This window comes from Diadema antillarum, unplaced genomic scaffold (assembly GCF_040938485.1).
Source record: "Diadema antillarum isolate AM-2024a unplaced genomic scaffold, OU_Dant_1.0 seq00001344_RagTag, whole genome shotgun sequence".
Lineage (NCBI taxonomy): Eukaryota > Metazoa > Echinodermata > Echinoidea > Diadematoida > Diadematidae > Diadema > Diadema antillarum.
In genome coordinates this window covers 79,066-99,936 of record NW_027272110.1, presented here as the reverse complement: position 1 = coordinate 99,936, position 20,871 = coordinate 79,066, and the positions used below count along the sequence as shown (strand labels likewise).

The window sequence follows — 20,871 nt, the reverse complement described above, 5'->3', positions numbered from 1 at the left end:
TCTCAAGTTGTAAGCATTTTTGAAGGTTCAGATGAGGGGGCAAATAGCATGCTTGTGATGTCAGGCATACTGTTCAGTGTTTTTTTTATTTTTTATAATAGATCATTTCAGCGGGCGGCCATCTTAAAATCAAACATAGCCGCCACAAGTGTATTTTGACCTATACACCTAATTCTGTATTCATTGCATAACGTTCAATTTTGGAGAAAACACATGCTTGAGATGTTAGACATTGTGAAACATCCCAAGCATGCTTTTTGCACCAAATTTGAAACTTCTACGAGTACAATGCTCGCATTATGAGAAATGGTTCAAAATACAGTTTGGTATGGCGGCTATTTTAAGATTCAAAAGGGAGACGTCATGGAAAAAAAATGGAACCACAGATTTTTGGATTTAGCACCCCAAGTTGACAAAGTTGACCCCCCCCAAAAAAAAAAAAATCCACTTTGGAAGAAAATTTCACGGGGTTACATAGTACTATCTATCATAGTTCGAGATGACACAGCTCAAATACTGGTTATTGTAATACATACTTTGCGATTTCTTTTATGATAATCATCAAAAGTTGGTGCTTGACAATTGTATATTAAACATATAATTTGAATCAGATATTTTCTAGTTCCATAGTATACTAATATTTCTGTATCAGTTTGGGCAAAGTCCCCTGTACTACATCTCGTTGAAAACATTAAAACTTTGAAGGAAATGCTTCTCTTCCGTGCTTCCTCTTTCTGGTTTGTTGTTTTTAATCACCCATTACCTTACTTACCCATATCATGTTTTGGACAATTTCCGTCTAAATGATAGCAGGTGTCATCCATGTTTTTGCACCGTCGATGGAGCACCCGGCAAATGTTACGGAATGACTTTGGGTTAGGTGCATTCTGTAGACTGCACACTTTGTGTTTCGTGGTTCCCTTCGGGCATTGTCCCCTGAGGATGTCATGGCACGTCAGCTGAGCGGCTTCAGCTAGGGAATAATGAAGAATGTGTGTAGTATGAGTTAAATTGCATGCATATCAAAAGATTTAAAATATGATGTAGTTGAAAACCTTCTTAATAACGCTTAGATAGGGACTTTTTTCTTGGCAAGATGTTTGTTTTCTCCTTATCGTAATGATATATGAGATCTTTTTATATAGATGTTGCACATACGGAAAATCAGACCAAAAATACACAAAATGCATTCTTTAATTTGAAAAAAAAAAGTCCAACAGTTTGTTACAGGGTACAATCTCTCGAGCGATAGCTACGTAAAATTACCGAAATAACGTTTCATCCGTACTTACAGAAGTCACCTACCGAATTTATTACATTTTACCTCCCTTCTATGATTACTTTGTTGTGATAAAGTCTTGCGTTTATATTGTTCCAGGGTAACCACGTCAAACGACAGCAAATTTAAGTTTTATGCTCAGTGCTATTGAGAAAATAGGCATGCATTTGGCATGCAAGTACAAAAGTAATATCCCCAATATACCTGATTATCTGTACTTCATGTTGTCCCGAGTGTCTTATGGTATCATGAGCATGCATGATGAGCACTTTCACAATCACGCTTACTTTTACTCCTGCCTTTGTTAGAAACGCTGAACATCTCGTTCTTTTACGTATGTTTCTTTTTATTACCCGGTGGATATGCCGGAAATTTTACATAATTTTTATTGCATGTTGACTTTTCAGTAATGTGATGTTTAAACCGCGAACATATCAGTTGACGACCAAAATACGGGTCAGTCATTAACAAATGTAGGTTTTCCTGTTCAATTTCAACCTTTTTTACTTCTATTTTATAGATTTGTAGTACAATTTCGTCCCGAAAAATTTGGAATATGCCAAACATAATTTCAAATTCGTCTCTCGTCGATCACTTTCGAACAAAATTTATTCAGTGCAGTCATTTGTCACGCTTCTCGTCATTTACAATTCAAATTCGTCTGTCACATTCGCTGCTCACATAACAGCAAAAGCAATGTTGTATTTCAACGATCATTTCCGTCAAATTTTCTTTAAATTCACCTCATATTTTTTCTCTTCCGATTTCTTGGTAATTTCAGTGTTCCTACAACCATTCACTTTTTCCACATTTAGGAGTAACATACACGTGTACCCCACCCCAACACAAAAACACAAACATATATATACACGCACATGCACATCTACAAACACACTCTAATCAGAGTACCCACGTATGTACTGTCACACAAATGACAGCAGTGTTCCACGATTTCCAGGCACATGGTCAAGACAATTTTACATGTGTAAATTTTAAGCCCGTTGTAAAGAAAAAAATTAGTAAAAAGACATTTTTTTTTTGCTGTTTCCCATATTGAATGAAGTTTGTTTCGTACATAAGATGCAATAACCTTAAACCAGGAAATAAAAGAGCTCACCCTCACAATAAAAGACCATCAGACTAATTTGTGTGAAAAATTCATGAAATTGTGCGAACGAAGACGCATTTGATCCTTACATTTTCCAGCCGATGGTCGGCGGGGATGAATTTCAGTGACATTTGACGCCGATTTGAATGCCATGTCTTCGAAAATGGTTAACAAAAACGAATGACAATGACTAAATTGAAGTTAGCATTCGATTGATGTGTGCTTCTCGGGATGAATTTGACAAAATATCTTGGAATTGATTTTTACAAGTGTGAAAATGGACGCGAAAACCTATATTTTGGACCTTGACCAGACGGAAAGTTTTGTTTAAATTTGTCTAGATGGCGAATTGAATATAATTTTAAAAAATATATCCGGAAAAATATCAATTTCTATTCTGCAAAGAAATCAGAACTTCTAGAAAATAATAGAAATACCTCTAGTAATAATGGAGAACATATAAGTGAAAGAAAATGTTCAGTATCGTTACCAATGTTAGTACTTGCCTATTAAAGAGGAAATCCAGTGCAAGTATAAGTAAGTCTGATAAAAAGGAGAAAATCTTATGTATATTGCAATAAGAGTAATACGTTTCTGCGTGTGCAAATAAGTTGTGTCTGTACCCAAGTATTTAATGGATTGTACAAAACAAAGGGAAAGCTGCTCAACACCGACTTCACACAGAGTTTACAATGTGCTTGTGTGTGTGTGTCTGGTGTTCTCCAAAATTTTCATTGACTTACTCCTCCAATGTGTATTTTTTAAATATTTAGCAACGTAATATAAGAATGATAATTCTCTTTAACCTCCTTTTATAGCGGTCGTAAACCTCAATGCTTACTTGTTTCCTTTGCAGTCCATCATAACACATCGTCTGATGTCCGAAGGAATGTACGAAATAACTTTTCTACAAACATATATCATATTATCAAGATCGTTTCAACAGGTGGTTAAATCATTATTACATGTAATCATTACATTCCATCGTAACACCATGCACATGAACATTGACAAATTCTATCTTCTTTAATTATCGGATGACCATCACTCTTACTCTCCACTTGACATTTGCCGATAGTCGCTGGCTGTATTTCCTCCACGATATTTGCGTTGAGGTTCTGACAAAGTGTTCGATTAAGTTCGCATTTGTTTTCGTAGACTCTATAGTTGCCATTCGAGCCAGCGCAAATTGGAATCCTTCTGTCCTCCGCGTTGCAAGCTGAAACAGTTTTGTCATCATCCCAAGGACAGCCTGAAAAGATTTGCGTTGAAGAAAATTGACTGACAATCTGTAAATGCCACGGTGTAGAAAATCAGTAGGAAATCAGCGTTCGTATGCGAGAAGACATGTATTATGTACACACACGGGCTCGCTTGTATGTTTACAACAATATGTGTGGGCCCATTCATTTTAACAGCTAAGTACAGCGGTAAGATCTCGATTTTACAATTTGTAGGTTTGAATTCTTTATTCTGTAAACGTTTCAATGAAAGGTAATATAATTTGACCCATTGTATTTCCAATATCTTGCCATATAAACAATAAAGAAGCCAGTGAAGTTGTGAATAGCTTTAATTAAAAACCCATTGGAAACATTCAAACACAATGAATTCATGGTATCATGAGCCAAAAAGCGCAAACTTTTAGAATGCAAAGTATGCTGTGCTTTGAATTCATGACAGGAAGTAGCTATGATTCGATTTGCAGGATGGAGGTATTTATTTATTCATCTTTTTTACTGCGAAATTTATTTTCTAATCCATCTAGAATTTGATATGGTTGACTTTCTCAGGATCACAAGGTGACACGCTATATATACACACACACACACACACACATTTATATATATATATATATATATATATATATATATATATGTATATATAGTATTCCATAAAACTTGTTCCTACATGTTATCATCATCATTATTTTTTTTTTTGTATCTGAAGGAGCCTGCAATAATGCAAAATTATCTTTAAAGGGATCGTATAGTTTTGGTAGAGACCTAAGCTTTCTAACAGATTTTGTGTGTGTGTGTGTGTGTGTGTGTGTGTGTGTGTGATAATGAGAAACGTCTTTAGAAAATATGAAAGACCATGTACTTCTAAGAGGGATTCAACGTTCATTTGATGAAAATTTGTTTTGAAATGGCCGAGATATCCCAAACAGTGCAATTTTAATAACTGGTGGGACCCACCTTTTATCAGGATCACTTTGCTTTACTTTGTTTGTGGATGTCTCGGCCATTCCAAATCCGATTTTCATCTAATAAACTTTAAATTCCTGTTAAATGGTATGCTCTGTATTATTTCATAAGCGATTTCTTAGTATATTTCGCAAAAAAAAAAGGTTAAAAGTCCAATCCTCATATCCACAAATACTATACCATTCCTTTAAAAAAATGGTGGTTGCTTCTTCCATAATTTGGCAGAGACAGCATCACTTTGCATAATGATGATCATGATTTAACACCGTCTGGTTGTTTCTCCTCTATTCTTTCTTCATGGTAGTACTTGAAATATTATGTGCAAAAGTATTCATAAAAAACCCTGAAATAATGACTCTCTTTGTTGATGGTTGATGATAATAGATTGGATATACGATGTATGTAGTACTGAGTAATTATGTTGATATTGCTGGTGAAGGAGACGTAAGAACAATTCATGTGTGAGAAACCACCGAAATGACCTGATTTTATATATATATATATATATATATATATATATATATATATATATGCAGGGCTCGACACTAACGGTGGCCCGGTGGCCCGGGGCCACCAAAAACGCGCGTCGGGCCACCAAAATTTCAGAAATGAAGATTTTGGTGGCCCAATCGGGCCACCAAAAAGTCGGATAATTGCCTTTACTTTTGTAGATGGACGGCGGTAACAATCGGCTCCGTAAGATGCTAAAATAAATGTCAGATGTTTGCTTTTTATTTTGGAAATGAATAACGGTAATATTCGACTCCGTATGATACTAAAATATGTGTCGGGTGTTTGATTTTGCGTTCGGAAATGAATAAGGATAACATTCGGCTCCAGAAGATGCTGAAATGAATGTGGAATGTTAGCTTTGACGTCCGGAAATGAATACTAATAATATTCAACTCCGTACGATGAGAAAATAAATGCCGGATGTTTGCTTTTATACGTTGGAAAGTAAATAACAACAACATTCAGCTCCAGAAGATGCTGAAGTAAGTGTCGAATGATCCCTTTGACGTTCGGAAATGAATAAACATGAAATTCAACTCCATATAGATAATAAAATAAATACCGGATGTTCACGTTCAGGTGAATAATAAGAATAATGTCTCATGTTTGCTTTTATGTTCGAATGTATATAGCAACAACATTCAGCTCCGGAAGATGCTAAAATAGATGTCGGATATTAATATTGCTCTGACGTTCGGAAATGAACGACAATAATATTCAACTCCATATAGATAGTAAAATAAATACCGGATGTTCACGTTCAGGTTTGAAGTAAATAGCAAAAACAGATCAGCTGCGGAAGATGCTAAAATAAATGTCGAATGATCCCTTGCCCTTTGACGTTCGGAAATGAATAACAATGATATTCAACCCCGAATGATGATTAAATATAGGTTTTCCCGGTCAATTTCATACTTTTATCACTCAAATTCATTAATGTGCATTCAAATTCACGCAGGGCACGCACGCGAAAATATTCGGGCATTCAAATTCAGAATCCGAGCGATCAATTTCATTTATGGGCATTCTGCTTCGTTTTCGTGAAATCAAATTCACGATTGGGCATTCAATTTCAAAATGCGAGCACCGACTTTCCTGCACGGGCATTCAAATTCATGCGATAGTCACGTGATAGTCCCAGTGAGCTTGTTTGAGCGTTCAAATTCATTTTTAGGCGATCAAGTTCCTACTTCATGCAATCAACTTAACGAGGAAAATGGAGTCGACTTTTAAGAAAGCAAAAAGGGCCAACACAACCAATGAAGGCTTGCATATAGTGTAATTATGATTGTTTACAGGTTCTACATTGTTCTCTGTTCATGTACTCTTTGTTTTTCATCTCAATAAATTTCAAATTGTAATGTCAAATCAGAAGTGCATCCAAGCAACACAACGACAATTTAATCATATTTCTTGATGATACTGCATGCTGACAACGCCCCAACACCAACCCCATAATGACAATTCATCAAAGACAAACTGACACTAAATGATCTCACATAGTCCCGCAAAAGTAAATCAATAAGATAGCAATACACAACAAACAAGACGTATAAAATGTTCATGTATCAGTGTCAATATAGTCGAAATTGTTTTTTTTTTCTTCGAAAGTGTCAACCAACCCTCCGTATCATGCTCGTCTGTAGGCCTATACAGTGCCTAATGTTTGTTTGTTTGTTTGTTTGTTTCATTTTCCATCAAAAAAGATGGCTGGATAACCCATATTCAGCTGCAATAGCTGGTCTTCCATATGGGGTCAAGTTGGATGTTCTGCTCTCTGCGATAAATAAATGAAGTGGGATCTTTTACGTGCATGAGTTGTGATTTTCTCACTCATGGGACCTCCATTCTATGTCCAATCCGAGGGACATGTGCCTGTATATTTCTTTTTGCTTAGCGCGAATTCAAAATTGTCAATGAACAGGTGGACCCCTACTGCAAAATAAATAATCATCATAAATCCCAATACAATGTATATTCAAAGCCAAATGAGAAACACATGCATACACGGCCCCAATCCAACTAAATTCAGGACTTCTTTTAATTTGAATGCAATTATTTGGAAATGGTTGCCTATTCACGAATTTGAATGACCGACGAGATTCCGTCGCCAGCTTGACATGAATTTGAATGCTCATTGATGAAATGCGTGCTCCTCTCTTAAATTTGAATGTTCCGATAGTGAATTTGAATGCTCCGACAGTGAATGTGAATGCTCGGATAGTGAATTCGAATGACCGGATTTTGAATTTGATTGCGGATTTTGAATTTGATAACTGATTTAGTGCTGCGAGCGTAGAATGCGTGAAATCGAATGCTCGGAATAGGAACTTGAATGACAAAAGTATAAAATTGACCGGGAAAACCTATAAATGTCGGATGTTTGCTTTTACTTTCGAAAGTAAATAGCAATAACATTCGGCTGGGGAAGATGCTAAAATAAATGTCAGATGATTGCTTTTACGTTCGGAAGTGAATAGCAGTAATATTCTGCTCCATACGCTGCTAAAATGAATGTCGGATATTTGCTATTACATTTCGAAATGAATAACAGTAACTTTCAGCTGCGTTTGATGGTAAAATATTTAATGTCTGATGTCTGCCTTGACGTTCAAAAATGAAAAACAGTAAAATTCGGCTCCGTACAATGCTAAATTGTCAGATAATTAATTTCACTTTGTGAAGTGGACAGCAGTAACATTCGGCTCCGTACGATAATAAAACAAATGTTGGATGTTTGCTTTTTTAATTTTAAAATGAATTACGGTAATATTCTGCTCCGTACGATGCTAAAATGAATAACAGATTATTGCTTTTACATTTGGAAATGATTAACGGTATCAATCGGCTCAGTTAGATGCTAAAATAAATTGGGGATGTTTGCTTTCACGTTCAGAAATGAATAAGGATAACATTCAGCTCCGTAAGATGCTAAAATGAATGTCAGTTCTTTGCTTTTACATTTGATAAGAAAAAGAATTAATAGTGACATTCGGCTCCGTACGGTGTTAAGATACTAGTAAATGTTGGATAATTGCTTTTACAATCAGAAATGACTAACGGTAACTTCCAGCTCTTTATAATGCCAAAACAGATGTCGGATGTTCACAAATGTCTGCAAATGCTCCCACTCTATCGTTTCAAACGTAAGTTTTGACCACCTAAATAGGCATCAACTTTCATAATAATCTATAAGCCTATTTGCTAAATCTTGGAACTCAGAATAACGGTAAGATGATTGAATTTTCTCTTCATTTATTATTATTATTATTATTCTTATTATTTTTTTTATCACTTCAGTAATACTTAATATTTCATTTTCTATGTTCAGTAGGACCGATTTAGTATTTCTTATGTTTTTCTAGATTTTTTTCGGGCCACCAAAAAAACAAAAATTAATGATTTTGGTGGTCCGATCGGGCCACCAAAAATAAAAGTGTCGATCCCTGATATATGTATATATATATATATGTGTGTGTGTGTGTGTGTGTGTGTGGTAAACCAATTTATTATAGTAAGGAAATGTTACAACTGGTACACTTATATGGATAAAAGAAATAGGAGATATACACATATGAATGAGATATAACAATTATGTACTGAGAAATAATGAGAGGAAGGTGCAACCTTTCTTTGTACAATCAGATATAACTGCAACGTTCAGGTATCTACTAGTGTGGAAAACGAGTTATTGATAATTACTTAAGTGCGCACGTGCAACATGGCATGCGACATCAAGAACAAAATGAGTTTTGGATTATGAGCAAATAGTTTATTTTGCACTATGACAAATGAGAAACTCCTGTTGGATGCCTTGATATAAATTTACATTCCTAGTTCATTCGCTTATTGATAAGATACACAGACATTTCTGGAGGGATGATCACCATGTACTTTAATTGGCATACAAAAAGACATGAAATGTAAACACATCATCCACAGTCATGGCTGTGAGCTGGAGTGATGTGGTCATGCATGTTTAGGTTAGTCATCAAGGGAATGAAAGACAAAGGAGTGGTGGCGTTTCACTAGCGTTTTGTCAGGGTTTTTTTTTTTTGACACACTGTTTTACCCTGTGTATACTGCAATCCTTGCATCTAATTAACTAAGGGAAAATTTGTCGGAAAAAAAACGTGACATAAGGCTTGATCTCGTCTCCCCCAGCTCGCTCCCAGATAAGGGGCATGGAAATAGTTTATCAGGGATCGCCTTTGAATTCATACCTGTCGAAACAGTTTTTCAACTACACAAGAGAAAAATATTTTCACTTTTCAACAACTGTGCGCATTTTTGAAATAAAGTAGTTCTTCATTTCTGTGTAGAAACAAATGTAGAAGTGAAAAAAAAACAAGCTGTAGGGAGGGTTTTGGAATACATATACATGTATATACATATATATACCGGGTGTCCCCAAAAAAGCGGAACGGTGGATTTTCAGTACCTTGCCGTCTAAAAGGTATATATCTTTTGACATTATTAGAAAGAGCATCTTCAGCAGAAGACTATGATACCAAAATCATCAAATTTGGTTCAGTGCTTTTTATTCTACGCCAATTTCTGAAAATGCAGTCATTGCCAAATTTCGCCGGATTTTTGCGACTTATGAGATAATAATTTGAATGCGACACGCGATCCATACGGTGAATACAATGTATTGTCTAAGCTCGGTGATCCATGTCAACAAAAGATACAGCTTTCACATTGGGCACGGGCCAGGAAAAAAACCGTGTGTGTGTGTGTGTGTGTGTGTGTCTGCGTGTGTGTGTGTGCGCGCGCTCCCAATATGAAAGCCTTAGGGCTCACACCCATAATATTTCTTCCCCATAGGGATGTGTGTTAAAAATCAAATTTCAAAAAATTCTGTAAAATAGCTGGGAGAAATGAAGTGTTTCAGCTTCACTAACCTGGATAAGTTAGATATACCCTTTCATCCATCAAATTCTCAGGGTGGATAATTCAGTTCAAATTCTGTCCAGGGGTCCGCAAAGCCAGACTACGAGTTCTTGTCACTCAAAAAATCACCCATTTTCCGTACACGTACCCAATGAAATATAGTCCCCTCAAATTCCACCAGAAAAGCTTTCATCTTCCAACCAAAATGCAATTTGTAGAGGAATTCATACTCAATATCTACAGCTATTCAGTTTTTTGCCAAACTACATCATTGATTTTTAATCAATTTTTTTCTTCATTTATTTTGGTATCTTTGGTACGAATTTGTGAAGGGGTCTGGGACAGTTCATTGTATTTACGGGTGTGAGCCCTATAGTGGAGGTCAAATTTCTCATTTAACTTTTAAACATCATAAATGTGTTTTTGACGATTTTTGCCCTTACATCACATGGGAAATTACACATTCAAGGGGTATAAAGCTTCTCAAAGGGACACTTTTGAATCTCATGCCCTTTGAGGGTTTTTTTTTAAATAAAAATGTAATGTTGATCAGTTCTTCATGAGATGAATACCTAGATGCAGGCAGTAATCTTTGATTGTGGGGGTGTCATCATCACATTATTGCCTACAAAATACTTGAAAAGACTTTGTTTTATCAAACAGACTAACTTTATGAATTTTGACCTGTTTCAGAGGTAGCCAAACAAAGAAATACATTAAAATAACACAGTCATTCAAAGTTGTGTGATACTGACGACTGCTATATACAAAGAACTAGTAACACAACAACATAAAAAGAAAACAAATTGTAGCCAAATAGAGTGGGGGGGGGTGGTAGAGGAGAGGGGGGGGGGGGTAGGAAGTAGAAGGGGGGGGGGAGGGAGGAAGAGATCTGACACAATAGATCAACATAAACCAGCAGAGTTTGTATGGGATGAATACTTCCCATAGACTTGTGTGCATTGCATGCATCCTCTATAGGGCTCACACCCATAAATATTTCCCCATAGGGATGTGTGTTAAAAATCAAATTTCAAAAAAATTCTGTAAAATAGCTGGGAGAAATGAAGTGTTTCAGCTTCACTAACCTGGATAAGTTAGATATACCCTTTCATCCATCAAATTCTCAGGGTGGATAATTCAGTTCAAATTCTGTCCAGGGGTCCGCAAAGCCAGACTACGAGTTCTTGTCACTCAAAAAATCACCCATTTTCCGTACACGTACCCAATGAAATATAGTCCCCTCAAATTCCACCAGAAAAGATTTCATCTTCCAACCAAAATGCAATTTGTAGAGGAATTCATACTCAATATCTACAGCTATTCAGTTTTTTGCCAAACTACATCATTGATTTTTAATCAATTTTTTTCTTCATTTATTTTGGTATCTTTGGTACGAATTTGTGAAGGGGTCTGGGACAGTTCATTGTATTTACGGGTGTGAGCCCCTTATCTTTTGTTGACATGGACCAACGAGCTTACACAATTCACCGTATGGAACGCCTGTCGCACCCAAATTATTATCTCATAAGTCGCAAAAAATTGAAAATGACTGCATTTACAGAAATTGGCGTAGAATAAAAAGTGCTGAACCAAATTTAATGATTTTGGTGTCATGGTTTTCTGCGGAAGATGTTCTTTCTAATGTCTAATAATGTCAAGAAATATATCACTTTTAGAACGCAAGGTACTGAAAATCCACCGTTCCGCTTTTTTTGGGACACCCGGTATAGCCTACGCGGAGAAAGATGTTTATATGGTATGAAATTGGCAAAATTAACACGGCTAGGATTTAAAAATCAGGCGAAGGATGATAATGATAACTATAACCAAGTGTAAATAAGAAGAGGAATATAAATCTAAGTTAGACTAAGAGACAGGAGAGATGAGATTTATATATACTTATATCATTGAGTCAATCATTTTCGCTCATTTCTTTTATTTGTAAATTAATGTGAGGTTGCCACTGATGATTAAAGTGATTGAAATCATGAGGAAACTTTTAATGGTTAATCGTAAATCAACATTGTAAGTTGCGTGTAGGTCTACATGAGCTCAATAGTTACTGTCAATTCTTGAAGAGTAAAAACAATGAAATATCAAATGAAAAGAATTATTTTGAGTCACTAGCCTAAACAGGTTTATACTGATTCATGCTGTGATGTTGTATTAGTTTATATACATGCAGTAATATAGGAGAGTTTTTCATAAAATGCGGCAATAGTAAATGAAAATAAAAACCACTTTGCATTGGTACATATGTTCATAAGTCGTTACGTTAACATTGTCCTTTTCTTTCGCCTCCATTCTTTCAGATTATCAGAGGTAAGGTTAGACCCCTGTTATAATACATGATTATAAATGTGTACAACAGTTAGGATGAGGGAAGACAAAGCGTTATGAGACCTGTTTCCATGCACTTTTTGGGATGAGGAAAATACCTTATCGAGGAACACACTGCCATTATAGTTCAGACTGGGATTGGAGCAGCATGGCGTCTTAGAACCTATACTACGAAGTTCAGGTAAAGCACTTTTAATGTGCGTGGTCATTGGTCCATGCATTGATTGATGTGTGTGAGAGACGATATGACAGGCTGTCTAAGACAAAGCTTACCGAAATTGCACCAGTTTACGTCTGCCACAAGAAGGAGTTGTCTCTCCGCGATCTCACATGTGCTGTTATAATATTTCCCATCTGACGCACATAACCTCTCTCCGTCGAAGCAACCTGAAAAGGAAGAAACGAGAATTAATCGATACTCGCAATTATACATTGCATAATAAATTGTCAGCGTTGTGCGATAGCGTTAAGCAATTAACATTTTCTCATAACACAAAGTGATTTGTATGTTGCTGCCATTATATAAACAATTAATAACTTCAACTTGCGTGACAAAAAAAATGAAAGCTGCCTCTCTATTTTAGAAAACCAATACATACATCAGATTAGGCTGTGGATCATAATGGTATCACGAGTGAATCAAATTCCATTACCCATACGAGCATTTAAAAAGAAATCAAACTTGTGTTTTATATATTATGACAGCCTTTTTTTACCAGATTCTGTATGTCAGTGCCGTGCTTTGAGTGACATCTGGGTCACATTACCCAAATGCAATTGTTCAATTGTTCAAAGATTTCACATTAAATATTTTGCAGACGTTAAATCATTGTATTTACCAGGTTTCTCTGACCACAAACCCTACTTTTGAGGTAGAGTCCATGCTCTGACATTGGAAATTTTATCGCTGTGTTCAAAAATCCACCCCTCAAAGGCGTTTACACATGTGTGTTGGGCAGGCAAATGAATGGCAATAGTGACTGGCGCTGCGCAGGCATGGTAAAAAGACACTCGCCAACACACAAAGAAAAATGTTGTCTATTTTCAATGTCATTGTACTTTTTGAGAATGTACGCAGAGCTCTACGCTATCGCTGAGCCATATACTGGCGGAAGTCACATAATTCATGAGTAGAGCCAAAAGGCTAATGTGTCATCTGTTCTGAAATAGGTACTAAGGAAAGTCTGATGCTTCTGAATACATATGTTTGCTCTGAATTATTATAGATGGTGGCTTTATATATTGCACCTGGATGCTGGTGTCAAGAAAACGTAACATGACAATGTCACATGCGGACTCGAAATGCACAAAAAGTTTAATGTTCTTCATTGCACCTCCTCTTTAGGTGAATTCACACAGCAACTACCAGTCGCGCTTTCTGGGGTCGCGCTTGAAGCGCGACCAATACAGCGGGTTTTTTCTTTTTTCGTTTAAGTGTGTGGACACAATAGTCGCAACTATTAGTTGAGCCTCAAATCGCCACCCGCGCACCACTTGAAGAGCGACGTTTCTCAAATAGTCGCGCTTTTTTGCCGAATCGTCGCGACCATTAGCGGTGCGAAGTGTGTATAATGAACGCTGTGCAAAATCGAACCGTTTTATATGTATATACATAATATATCCCACACTGCAACGCACAAGTCGGCACTTCCTGTGCAGTGTTGTTGTTTTTTTTTGTGTGTGTGTACCGTGCAGTATACACCTTGTATACATTAAGAGTCGATACTAGCGGCCGTATGCTCACGGTAATTGCTGTGCAAGGGTAATTATGGTAAGTATAGTGTAGTGTAGTAAGCATCCACATGTTTATTACAGCTCTTGTGTGCAGCACGACGCATATACAGTCATTTAGAGTAATCGGTCGTAGTACATCCATGCACACTGTACGTTGTAAGTAGCATGTCGGGTGAAAGTCAGGTCAATAATAGCCCGTCAAATGCCCAGACTCGTGCATGATCAGTTTGCTCGAACCGGTGCGATTTGGGTCACGCTTTTTCTTCGCGAACCGGTGCGATTTTTCTTTTTCTTGGACACGTGTGAACAGAGCGCAAAAAAGCGCGACTTGAATTGCGATTTGATTTGTGCCTTTGTCAATGTGTGCGAATGAGCCTATCATGCTTATTATGGGGTATGTCATCGGTGGTAGATTTCCTATGGCAATTAAAAAAACGACTTTCATCTCTTCATACAATATATTTTGAAGCGCATCATATTATTTTTTTATCTCACACATTGACAATGTAATAAAAACGTTTGTTTTGATAAAAAGAATGAGATTTAGACCCTTGTTATATGTTTTGTTATGGGCTGCTTTTTGTTTATTTTTTAATGCTAGGCACAGAGTCATCCAAGATGAAAAAAATATATGACTGGATTTCCATTTTGGGGTTTTGTCGGTTTTGATTTTATCTCACTTGGCCTGAAGGCTCAGCACCCGCTTGTAAATTCCCAAAGACACTATTATTACATTAAGCCTGCTGCATAACATTTCTTTAATCTCACATACGCAAATATATTTTTGATATAGGCCCTACCCTTGAAAGGCGTCAGTTTGAAGTGGTTGATACACATTACATCTAATAAATGTTTCTAATTTGTACAGAGAACGTCTGAAATGATACCAGAGCGTCAAACACTGTGCTACACTGTGCAAAAGTGTCGTGTTTAAGAAATTTCTTCGAAGTCAAATCTTTTAATGAATTTTGTCAAAATACTAAAAACATAACTACATGGAATACATGAATGCAGTCTACTCTGTACGCAAGACAAAACATTGTCACATAATGACATGATCATCAAGAAATAAGTATGTTGAAATTCAAATTAAATCACTTTGAACTCGTATTATACCCACGTGAAAATGTCCTTCTTGGAGAAATGACACAGTGGGAAGTTGCCCACGGGCATTTCATTTGGATGATGACAGATAGACTGAACGACCGAAATGCGAATTAGAATGACTCATTTCATGACAGTCACTTCAATTAGACTTCGCAGGCGTAAATGATACGGCCTATCGTAGAAAAATTAGTTAGGAATAGAATGTTCAAGTAAAGAATGAAAGTTCATCAGTCTCATTGAAATAGTCAAATTGACAGTATTATTGTCAAAACACGCTATCTAAATAATTTTCGCAGCAGCCAAAAAGCTGCGAGGAGGGGAGGATGAATCTAAATCTCCTTGCCCTTAATTAAGAGCTGCAAAATTTTGAGGCTGACGAGAAATCTTGAAATACAAGGGTCTGTTTGGGAAGTTCACGATAGAAACACAAATCCGTTGTGATAAAACGTTGTTTAGTGTTCACAAGTCACCCGTAAATTAAGCACATATACCCAGTATCATGCACACACTCACGTTTGCTCGATAAGATGTTTTCGCATTGGTTCGTGTCACCTTGATGGCTATTGAAAACCATAGGGCTGATGGGTACGTTGCTAGCAAGTGAGTACAAGGCCAGCATCACGTGTTCGCACACATTTGGCTTCTCCTAAAAACATTTCGCATACAGGCCTACGTGATATATTGTGGCTCGAAAGTAACATTTTTCTCTGATGGCCATACTAAGATCTTTGAATGTTAGATATTGGTGGCCCGAAAAAGATATGTAAAGGCTCGAAACAAAACGCAATTTCATTTTGAATTTCAGCTGCCTGATCGGACCACCAAGGGTAAGCTTTTTGGAAATTTGGAGGCCCGACATAAATTTTTAAATAGCTACAGGCCGCCGTTCCACAACGAATGTCAAGCCCTAAATGTATAATATATAAATTATAATGTATGATATATGAATATATATATATATATATATATATATATATATATATATATATAATGAGTAGTAGGAAGGAGCGGTAGGCGTAGCTAGAATTAAACAGATTTAATGGCCAAGCTTTCGGTCCGTTAGTAGTGGAAATTCATGTTTTATATATATATATATAATGGGAAGGATAAGCAAAAAAATAGAAATAAATAAAAACGTTCAGCGACAATGTAAATGCCGAAACCGTGGAACCTGTCACCTCTTGTTACGCGTATGCGCCTATCACTGTGTACTAAACTTATTCTATCCGGGGACAGACAGAGCGGGGGAAGATGTGGGAGGTGATAACTCCGTCTCACACTAAGGAGCTTTTACATTTTGAATTGAAATTACATACTTACTGGCGGAATATCTAAAAGAAAAATAAATCGGAAGAGTGAAAAATAGCTATTCTGGGCAATGTGAATGGCTTAATCGTGGTGTCTGTCAGTTCTTGCTCCACGTGTGCGTCATCTCTGTGTACTAATATAGTTTATTGAGGTGAAAGCGCTTACCGGTAATGACAAAATAAACCGTAGCGAATGAGTGGTAACAGAATGGATAATCCGATAATGCTATGTGTCACACTAGAATAACGTCACGAGAGAAATAAAATAACCTCATGAAATATACAAAAACAACCAAATTCCTTTATTGTCCCTCTATTTTCACATTTCCTGATCAAATTCTGTTAAAATCTTAAATATCAGAGTCTAAAAGGGGAAAGCGTTTGATTTTCTTTTTTTTTTTTTGGGGGGGGGGGGCAACTGGTGATAGCATTTGTAGGAAGCTGGAAAGGCCCTGTAGCTTCACGTTTCATTTGACCTACATAACAGACACTATTCTCATGGTATATGTTTAGAGTATTTATGTTTACTTCATTTCGAGAAGAGATGAGATGAATAACGCTATGGATATTCCGTTTTACATATCCGCTTAAATTTGTGTGTATGTGTGTGTGTGTGTGTGTGTGTGTGCGCGTGTGTAGTAGTAGCTGGTGTCCATTGATTTTTTTTTTTCATAATACACTTACATAATATGTCATCGCGGTTGTGCATCTTTAATTCTCACTTTCTGTAACGTGTGATAAAACAAGCTTTTTTATTTTCCAGAGTTATGTAATCACGCATTGGTGATTATTATTAACCCTTTATACATAAGTGCTGAGCAGCAATACTTTCTACTTAACCTCTACACAGCTCAAGTCATCGGGTATAGGGAACAATGTACGACATCTATGACAAGTTATACCAACATCTGATTTTTATCAGCTAGTTAATTTCCTCTCAAACGAACATAAATAAAAGCACCTTGTGATCCTTACTGAATATTTAAAACGGCCGGGAGATAAGTAACATTTCCAACGAATATTGAGTATCAAAAGCACTATCCCAATGATAACTATGTTAACCCAAGACATGGAACATTATTGCAGATGTGTTTTACCTTTTCGTGCTTGCCTCGGTAGTCGTTTGGTCATTGCGAGTTTACTCATTAGGGCAGCTGTTGTCGATGGTGTAGAAGGCAGCTGTTTGAAGACATATTCTTCAACTTCTTCAGAAGAACTGTCAATGCCATATAAGCCCTGGTCATCGTTGTCTGTGTCTGCTCTGGTGGTCCAAGTTTTACTTCCCGTTGCGACCAGGAAAATGAAAGCGAACAAGAATAACTTTCTTAGTTGCAGCTGGATCTCCATATCACCTCACGCTCCACAGCCGTAACTTCTTGTGAGATCAGCTCGGCTCAGTATTTTACACAAGGAGACTCTGTGGGTTGTCGAAAATTTATTCGGTTTTTTTTTTCACTAGCGCGTAATAGATATCAGAAATGTTGCTGTGCAGGATGATCTTGGTGAAACACGAAATAAGAATGTCCCCTACATACTGTTTTTCCAGTGAAATGTTCTCTCTTATTAAGCACATGCAGTGAATGGGTCATACTCCGCTGCGTGCGCGACACCGGCTGTTGGGCAACCGAATTGTGTTTTTCACGAATACAGGTGCGCGGCTGTGTACGCTTTATGTTGATTCGATAACAGGAATTCGTTTTCCTTCCTTTCCTATTTGATGATCGGTGGATGTCAATGTTCTGACAACTCAGTGTCTGTCATCACGCGGTAGTTTCCTGTGTAGCGCTACCACTCAACTTCAATACAGGTTGGTTCGCTGGTTCAGCAAATCTACAACCAAAAAGATTACTTAAGTTAACTCTTTGTTAGTAGTTTCGTGAAGGCTCGTAGCACAAGCCTTATTAACGGCCGATAGTTGCACAACGATATCTATTATGATACTTAAAACGATGATCATGGTAACAATTCGACTCATGGTTACATTGGTTGGTACTCTTTGTTTCGCCGAAAAAACCCCACAATGTTCAGGTCATTTTAAGTGACGAAAAACCTATTACAGTTTTAAAGAAAAATGTAACACACACAGAAGCCGAGGAGAAATCTAATGGCAAAGAGGCGTTTAACGCGTAGGTGTTCTTGTAAGTGTGGATTATTTGACCCCGTTGAATACATTCTAACGAGTCGTTTATTTGTGCTTATGTAACCTTGTACACAATATCACAGAGCCACGCGAATAATTCCCCCAAAACTAGGAAGAAGCCCAGGTGACGTATTTCCTGATTTCCGGAATTGGAAATCAAGTTCTTCCGTTTGTGCAGTGTAACGGCTGGCTGTGTGCTAAGTAAAGTTTTGCGTGGTTAGCCTCGATTCAGACGTCACAATTAGTCTTTCAATTTTCTTAAAACACGTGATCTTTTTGGAGCAATTTCGTAGGTTGCCAGTTAGTAGAGTAAGCCGACAGAGACATCCCTTGCCGACTGCTACTTCACACCTCGCGCTATTTTACTTCACTTTTTAGGATATTTAAGGATGATTAATGCGTTATTAAAGAGTATGTCATTAGATTGCTCATGTAGGCCTATGTCATGTTTATATAGTCAAAGACATACTAGCTATCCTTGCCTATTTTGCAAAAAAAAAAATATTTACGTAATTCCGAGAGAGAGAGAGAGAGAGAGAGAGAGGGAGAGAGAAACCCCCACACACAACTAACTGTGCGTTTGACCACAGTGACAACAATGTGCGATGATATGACGTTCATTTAGTTCAGATATCATCATGTGTTTGATTATTTGGGGGCATATTTCATCCGCTCTGTCAACAGAGAGGATGCGAAGCATTTAACGGTTTGGGGGATAGATCTGGCTCCCTAAGAGTTTGAGCATTTGAATTGAGATTTAGCATATGTGGCTACTGTATCGTGCGTCTATGTGCTTTGTCTTTTGTCATTGTTGAATGATGTGTTGCCATGAATTTTTGTTTTATCTCTATTGGTGAAAATTTTACAAATTGCCAGCTGATTTGGCTGACTCCCCGAATTTTTGGAGCAGTGGATTCGAAATTTTGCGTGTGGTATATATATATATATATATATATATTTGACGTGCATTCTTTTTAAGTAAAAATTATATAAATATACTGCTAATTTATAAAGATTTTGAGTATCTGATTTGAAATTTGGTACATGTTATCATTGTAGTCGATTGGTGTACATGTATGTATGTATATATATATACATACTGCATATATTCATAATGTAATATGTATATACAACTTTTGGTATATTTGTGTTTGTTCATATTCCAAATCAGCCGATTTCATTTTCAGCTGTAATTACATATGTGTAAAATTGTATTTTGAAAAAGAATTGTATTTGGAGTGGCCTACATTTTTATCTGTTTAATGTGAATGATTATTGTATTGTATTTTTTGTACATTTACATCAAGGACATGTAATTCAACCTCTGGGCCGCTTGTACCTTCCTTATGAAATAAACCAATATCTATCTATCTATCTATCTATCTATCTATCTATCTATCTATCTATCTATCTATCTATCTATAACAGTGCCACCACTTTTAATAACAACTTCTTGCATGCTTTGATGAAGCAAACACTTCCTCTTCACCATACTTCTTAGGTTTGATAAGCCCCACTTGATTTTCAGTCTTACATACATTTCATTTTATACCAGGTTGCTTGCACGTTGTGTTGTTATGGTATATTCTATCCATGCTGTAGATCAGGCAGAAAATGTATATATTGGGTCATTAGTGTCGTAGCATTTTGTTGTTGTTTCCACCATGCCTGTAAGTAACGTTGCATATCTATCTGACGAATGAGAACAAAGCTGTATTAGTTTTTGCTTTGTTTTATTTACGTGTTGTTTACAATTAGGAAATGATTAATGTCTCTCGAATATGCTATAATACTAAACATCCTCAAGTTTACATGTTTCAAAATTGTTTGATCATGAAGTGAGTTTTTCGTGGCAAAACGTTTGTTTTACAATAAATCATGTCAAGTGTCTAATCAAGTCAAGTCTAATCTTTTGGCAAAATTCTGATCATGGAAGATAATTCACCTTTAACGGTTCCTACAGAATAGGCATCTATCATCCTTGATTTTATGCAATTTTAAATTTTCATTGTTGTAGTTGAGATATCACTGTATATCTTTGTTGCCATCCGTATATATACGTATTAGAAAGAACGATGTTTGCTATTTGCTATTCAATGCGCAAATAATTGAATTATGTCCGAATGATCCACAAAACCTTGCAAGTATAAAGATAGTACTTTGTTACCTAATGTGGACTATTCTCAAAGCTGACTTTGCTGAGACCAAGGGCGTAGCGGGGGGGGGGGGGGGTGTTTTGG

At 36.7% G+C, this 20,871-nt stretch overlaps 1 protein-coding gene across 1 annotated transcript in view; it reads right to left on the bottom strand.

Annotated features, from left to right (window-relative positions):
* Nucleotides 1-764: 764 nt before the first annotated feature.
* Nucleotides 765-20,871, bottom strand: part of LOC139708510 (uncharacterized) — a 37,999-nt gene continuing 17,892 nt past the window's right edge. The window contains exons 2-3 of the mRNA XM_071620457.1: nucleotides 3,442-3,639; nucleotides 765-973 (exon numbers count right to left, since the gene is read on the bottom strand). Of these exons, the coding sequence (XP_071476558.1) occupies nucleotides 765-973; nucleotides 3,442-3,639 (407 nt within the window). The remainder of the gene's footprint in view (nucleotides 974-3,441; nucleotides 3,640-20,871) is intronic.